This window comes from Eptatretus burgeri, chromosome 14 (genome assembly GCF_056783735.1).
Source record: "Eptatretus burgeri isolate ZD-2024b chromosome 14, Ebu_testis_v1, whole genome shotgun sequence".
Taxonomy (NCBI): Eukaryota; Metazoa; Chordata; class Myxini; order Myxiniformes; family Myxinidae; genus Eptatretus; species Eptatretus burgeri.
Window position 1 is genome coordinate 67303561 of NC_140974.1, and position 7119 is coordinate 67310679.

The 7119-nt window shown below is 42.3% G+C and overlaps 1 protein-coding gene across 8 annotated transcripts in view; it reads left to right on the forward strand.

Moving 5' to 3' along the window:
* The window catches only part of LOC147013515 (SH3 and multiple ankyrin repeat domains protein 3-like), a 522196-nt gene that overhangs the window by 170052 nt on the left and 345025 nt on the right, over positions 1 to 7119 (forward strand). For all 8 annotated transcript variants that reach the window (XR_015051346.1, XR_015051345.1, XM_085855370.1 and 5 more), the window contains one exon: positions 274 to 351. Coding sequence is in view for 6 of the 8 variants with exons in the window: in XM_085855370.1 (XP_085711496.1) it covers positions 274 to 351 (78 nt within the window). In the remaining 2 variants the exon portion in view is untranslated. The remainder of the gene's footprint in view (positions 1 to 273; positions 352 to 7119) is intronic.

Below are 7119 nucleotides of genomic sequence, written 5' to 3' on the forward strand. Positions count from 1 at the left end.
AATCATTATTCGTTTCGTTTAGTTTGCCTTATATAAATCATTGTTAGTTTAGTTTAGTTTAGTTTAGTTTACCTTGTATAAATCATTATTCGTTTCGTTTAGTTTGCCTTGTATAAATCATTGTTAGTTTAGTTTGTTAGAAAATCTGAGGTCCCAATATCGTGAGAAAAATAAGGCTCTGACCACAAATGTTCACTCAGCTGTTTTTATTTCGTTATTGTTGTACTCTTCCAAGTTTACCTTGTTTACTTTCATGACTGCACTTGGTCTTAGGAGAGCTGTGCACGTGTGCTGCTATACCGAGGTATGAACAAGGACTTGAGGAACTACAATAACCAGACACCATTTCAGGTAGAATTATTCACATAATTTTTTAATTGATTGTTAACTTCTTATATGCACAATTGATTGAATGAATAGCTTGTCCAATATCTTTTTTCTTGCTGTCCAAGAAAATCTCATGATATAATGATTTGGCATTTTGTAGTTATGTGATTTACCTCATTTTATTCTACTTTTGAGGAGGAGGTGATTCCTGCCCACCATTGTCCTGCTTTGCCTGGTGTTGGCTTAATGGTTAGGGTGGCGGGCTTGGGATCTGAGGGTCCTGAGTTCAAACCCCACTCAGCTGTTGAATTAAGACCAGGTGGGGTTAACTCGGCCTGTCATCCTTCCGAGGTCGGCAAAATGAGTGCCAGCATGCTGGTATACTGTGTCGGAGTGGCGACCCGTCCAGGATTGTGCCCAATAGCCAAGGAGACTGCTTAAGCAGCACCAACGCTCTGCACAGAGTATGGTCCCAATGGATGGATGGATTGTCTTGCTGCTTGCACTTTAAAAGGACTCTTGCTGCTCTTTAAAGGACATATTGTTACGAATTTGGAAATCGATCACACTCAACATTCAGGTCCTTTAGCTCAGTTATCTCGGTAAGTACGTGTTCTATAGATAGCTCGCCTTCCATTGTTTAATGGGTAAATCTATGTAAATTCCCTGTGATTTATTTTAATAGTTAGTATAGGGTTCAATCAGAACAACAACAAAGAAGAACGACCCTCCTCCGCAAAGAAGACGAAGAAGAACCCTCCCGTCCCGAGATTCAACAGCGTAAACAGGAATGACGGTTGGGGCGGGTCCGGCAGAAAGCAAGGTAAACAGCCCCCACCCGCGGTTGCCGGGGGTAGCACACGAGGGCAAATGAGTCACGCCCGAAGCGAGGCGGGGTTGAGAGAGATAAGAAGGGGATCCTCTGCTTGGCTCGAGTGGGTTCTTCTGGTGCTGGTTCGGTTTTTGCTCTGCTTCGTGGTCTGGTTCGGCTGGCTCTTCTTGGTTCATGGAGGTCTTCGTGGTCTCTGCTTGGTTCCCGGCTTGGTGCGACTCCTTGGCCTCATCTTGGTCGGTGGTTCTTCGGGGAAGCGACGCATCTTCGGGAAGGATCGGCGCTTCGTCTCACCAGCACGTGTTCCGGAGGGGATCCGCCGGAGCTCGGAAAGGATCACGGCTCGCGGTTGTTGGAACCAGCACGCCCTCGCTGGTGCCCGGTCTGAACATCTGGAAGACCACACGAGGTAGAAAGGTCCCAGATAGGTCCTGGGCTTCAGCTCATCTGTCCCTCCAAGCTGAAGGCCGTATTAAAGGCATCAGCCACCATTTCTTTGGTGTGTGTGTGTGTGCGTATGTTTGTCCGTGGGCCTGTCTAACAAGTAGAAAACTGTTAAGTGCTTTGTGTGCTGTATATAATTGCATTGCATTTCTTATATTTGGTACAGCTCTGCTTTATGTGCTCCCCTCATTTCCCCATTGCAGTATAAATATACCCCAATTGTTAAATGTTTTCAGCTCGTCCGCGTTCCTTCTTTCATTGATTGAGCATGTCGCATGCTGGGGAAGATTAGCAAGGCCGTTGTGCTGCCGTAAGGGAACATTCGGACCAACGGTTCTCGCCAATTAAACCGCTTGGAATCACACACGGAACGAGCACGCTAAGCAGCTTGTTTCGTATGAGTTCCATCGAGGGTGTGGAGGCTCGGTAGATCGCCACGTGGTCTCTAGGTATTTTGAAGATTTGGCAAATAACCCTGCACCACGTGGTGGAAACATTGGCCCTTCACGGTCCAAAACAAGGACCCGTTGACTCCGGACTTATTCGGGGCGACGATCTGAATTCCGGGCGATCGGTTCGGTCGAGCCGACTTGCGGCTCCGTCTTGCGGTCGCGCTCACAGCCGACGTCCCGGCCCCGTAACAATATCATATCCCGTTATCATGGGCTCTGAAGGTTCCTTGAGTTTGTTCATTGAACGACAGGTTAATCAAGTCGACCATCGCTTGCATGGGTTACATACCAGCACCATTCTCGAAGATCAAGCTATGCTGTTGGGGTTAACCCTAACCTTTGAAATAATGGAAAGGTTGTAGCCAAACTAAAGACATGTCAATGGATGGAACAACCAAATTATCCCAATATTCCTTGCCTTTATAGTGATGTCATACCTCCTTTGTCTTTGTCTTTGTCTTTGTCTTTGTCTTTCTCTTTCTCTTTCTCTTTCTCTTTCTCTTTCTCTTTCTCTTTCTCTTTCTCTTTCTCTTTCTCTTTCTCTCTCTTCCATGTCCTAATCTGTTTTATCTCATTTCTTCTCTAAATGAAAGGTTTTTACATTTCAATGAAAACATGGTTTTGTGAATGTCAAAGATCCTACAGCCATTGTCTGTCCTGACTCTTACCAAATTCCTACCCTTACCTGTCACCCGTTATTTTGGTGGGATCACCAGAGGTAGAGGAAGGCATTACTACTGAGACCCACTTTACTCAGACAGTGCAACAGCCTGTGTGCAGCGATAACGATTGAGGAATGTGTGGGAACACTTGATTCTCAACACAGAAGGCCCGATGCCAATGCAAGCACCAATATCTTATGGTCTATAAATACAGATAAATAGCAGAAACTTCCCAACATGTATTACATAAACATTTACTGAGATTATTTTGATTGCTATCTGTGTCACTGATTTTCATCCGTTTTACTCCCACATGCATCGACAATATTGCTCCATTACATCAACGGAACCATTTGGGCCTTCTTTTTCATCCCCACTGCTTTCCTCATCATGCTGTTCATTAGTTTCCTTATCTTGGGACTCATTGTTGTCAGTGGAATCTCAAGGTGTACCAGAGTTTGCAATGCCTGGTTTACTCAGTCTTCACACCCTGACTTGATAGGGGAGTATTTACGGAGGGTATCCGGAACCCCCCCCCCCCAGGACTCTACCAAACCAACTTTTTTAGCTTCCTTTTATGGTCCTATTACACATTTGAGATGTTAACAAAAAAATTCCTAGCACTCTGGCGATATTCAAGATGGCGTCCAAAATGGCTGCCAAAATGGGTAAAATCATAGAATACGGTATATAGCATCTCAACAATGTGGCAAATTGGAAAAATAATCATTGGGATTTGGTTCCTGATCATTAGTTTCTGATAATTGGCTGTATGTATACTGCTTTCTGCATTTTGAGTGCTATTGGGCCTCTGCTGCAAACAAATCAAATCCTCGGATTCGCCTTAAGAGCCACTCATCATTGTTCTCTTCTGTGATTTGCAGCACTTTCTGCCATCCATGACGTTCAAATGATGAGGTGCCTTCCTTTGTGTCGATGCTTGCTTGCCCTTGCCACATGGATTTGGCCTTCAGTATTGCAGAAAATACAATCAGGTTCAAAAATGATCTTTTCTGATGCTTTCTTGCGCTTTACCCTTCCTTCTTGGCTGGTAGATTGTCCAGGAGCTTCAGGATCATTCGATGGTTTACTAGCTGTTAACATATGTTAGTTCAGGGTAAATCTTTGGTAACATCCTCGGTGATAGCCTTCGTTCTCCTGGATCTCATCAGGAATGCCCTTACAGATATCTGTCATTCGATATGAAGAACCTGGTGGTTCAGCTAAGCGACGATCCCGTATATTTTTGAGAAGTGCCAATCTATCATTTGGATTCGTCGAGTCTGAAAAATATATGAACGATCCATGCTTTATTCCAGACATATCAATGACACAATGTTCCTGTTTGCATTTTCTTTCCATTTCAACAACTTTCTTTTTAAAATGACATTAAACTATTCATTGCTTGTCTGACATCTTGACTTGTGATCTTGATCTTGACTAGCTACGGTGTTGCTACGCTAACTAATTTAACCTGGAAAGAGAAAAAAAAATACACATTAAAAGATTAGTACACATAATACTTGAGTGTATGTAAATATTCAAAGTGCATCGGGTTGTGTCTCGGGGTGTGTGTGTGTGTGTGTGTGTGTGTGTGTGTGTGTGTGTGTGTGTGTGTGTGTGTGTGTGTGTGTGTGTGTGTGTGTGTGTGTGTGTGTGTGTGTGTGTGTGTGTGTGTGTGTGTGTGTGTGTTTTCTGGCTTTCAAATTGTCCGCCATCTTCAATTCCAAGTACGATAACAATAATAAACATCCTTGATAAGAATTACAAGACGAATGTTCCATGGTTCTGTCCCTCTATTATTATTACATTAATGATCATTTGAAGCTGACATTTGATATTTACTATGATTTTACCATTTTTAAAACCATTTTGAACTCCATCTTGGATTTTATGGATGGAAACAAAACATAAATCACCACATCGGCCTATTAGTTTCTAATAATCAGGAAGATATCTTACAATGAATCCAAATATTAATTTACTGTATATTATTCTTCGTTTCAGGCTGTGATATACAATTTTCCATGATTCCATCTTGGAATTTAAGCATTGTAACAAAATTCAATCACTCGGTATTAGTTACTAATGATGAGAAACACATTATTCCAATGAATAATTTGCAATTTTCTCACAGTTTTTGGCTGTTATATATGATTTTCTGTGATTTTGCATATTTTGGTGGCCATTTTGAACGCCATCTTGGATTTTTAAAAATGGCAACAAAGCCCAATTATTAGAAACTAGTAACTAATGACCAGGAACCAAATCCCAATGATTATTTTTTCCAATTTGCCACATTTTTGAGATGTTATTTACCGAATTCTATGATTTTACCCATTTTGGTGGCCATTTTGGACGCCATCTTGAATATCGCCAGAGTGCCAGGAATTTTTTTTGTTAACATCTCAAATGTGTCATAGGACCATAAAAAAGTTGGTTTGGTAGAGTCCTGGGTGGGGGGGGGGGGTGCACGGATACCCTCCATCGATACTTGACTATAATGGGCTAAATTACATACTGAGTAGGATTGCTGACTTTGGGGATTTTTTTTGCTTGAAGGGAGTTGCCAAAATTTCCTTTATTTATTTATTTATTTATTTATTTCAAAACATGAATATCTCTGCCAAAAATTATTTTCTTATGAAGAAAATATTTTCTTAAAATAAGAAAAGTTTTGTTGAAACAAGAAAACGGTGACAACAATGAACTGCTTTTCTTGTTTCAAGAAAACTTTTATTGCTTTTAAGAGTCCCAAAATCCTTAAGACCTCAAAGACCCCTAAAGCCCCAAAAGTCACCGAGGACTCAAAAGACCCAGAGGACCCAAAAGACCCTTCAAGATCCCTGTTACCTTTCCTCCTTCGTATGCAGCACAAGACCGTGAGTACCATCATTGGCTGGGGGCGCGGCTGTGCCGCAGATGCAATGCCCTTATTACCAGTACATTGGTACTCATTTTGCTGACCTCGGAAGGATGACAGGCTGAGCCAACCCTACCTGGTGTTAATTCAATGGCCCTTTTACCTTCAAGAACCTTTCAACACTTTAGACACCTTTAGATCTCTTCACCCTTGAGACCTTTTCTACCCTTTTGACCCCGATAACATTTAGACCTTTACACCCCTTAAGTCCCTTTAGAGTTTAGACCCCTTTGACCTTCACACCATGTAGACCCTGACACCTTTCAGACAGATTCGACTGCTTAGACCCTTGACCATTTCGAGCTTTAGACCACTTGGACATTTTAAATGACAAATAAATATATTATCACCAATATTATAAATAAATTTTTACAAAATAAATGTTTGTATTACGATTAGTCTAAACTCTAAATCATGATTCAGCAAATTTGTAATGTAAATCTCTGTAACGACGTGTAGAGAGGCGAGCGTGGCGAGCCGATACATGCAAGTCATAATAATAAAATAAAAACAATGAATATTACTCCTTACACTCCGAAAAAAACATTCTTCGTAAGAAAATATTTTCTTAAAAGAGTCTTCAACAGTCGAAGGGGTCTCTTTAGTCTCAAGGGTCGAAAGGTACATTCCAATAGTACGTAATTAATGGACGTATGTGTGTGAAGTCAGAGTGCAACTGACATTGAAACAGTACGTAATTAAGAGACATAAAATGACACGGCTTCACGGACTGACCGTGCTTTTCGTTTACATATACAGGGGGCTGCAAAAGTAGGTATACAGTAATGAAAAACAAAACGTGCACACAAAATGTATTTTATTGATTATGCAAGCATATCAATAATAACATACCAAAAATACTGTTGCGAATTCGCGCCCGCCGGCGTGCGAACGACCGCGTGTAGCCAAAAGCGGCCGCATCGCCCACCGGAACGGTCAATTCAGTCGTGACCCTCTGGCAACTACCGCCAGCCAGTCACGGGTGGGGGTTCAACCTTACCACAACTCAGTCCGCATTCTACCCGCGCGAAATAGGGTCCGATCGCCGAATGGTCGACTTACCTAAGTACTCGCGCGAGTAGCGTACCGAGGAGTTGTACCACGCCACAGGTCGACTCCGGACACGAACCGCTTAAGCGGCTCGTTCCGTACTACGGGGGATAACCGAGCGGAGTTATCGTCGACCTTGACGGTTCCAATTATTTACCGGGCGTTTTAAACCCACTATCAATCCCTTACGTGATGCAGATGGAGATTCAATAAAAGGAAGGAGACGAAGCAAAGCGGGAAACAGTTCAACAAGCAATGCACTTTATTTACACACACACACAGACAAGCACGTATATACAGCCATACAGTCAAAATGCAACAAAAGCAAATGCAATACAACCGAATAAAAGGGGCAATTGTTTACAACACTTATACAGTTCTACTTGTCGGGACTCGGCGCCACATCACTCATTCCAAAAAGCAAAGGAA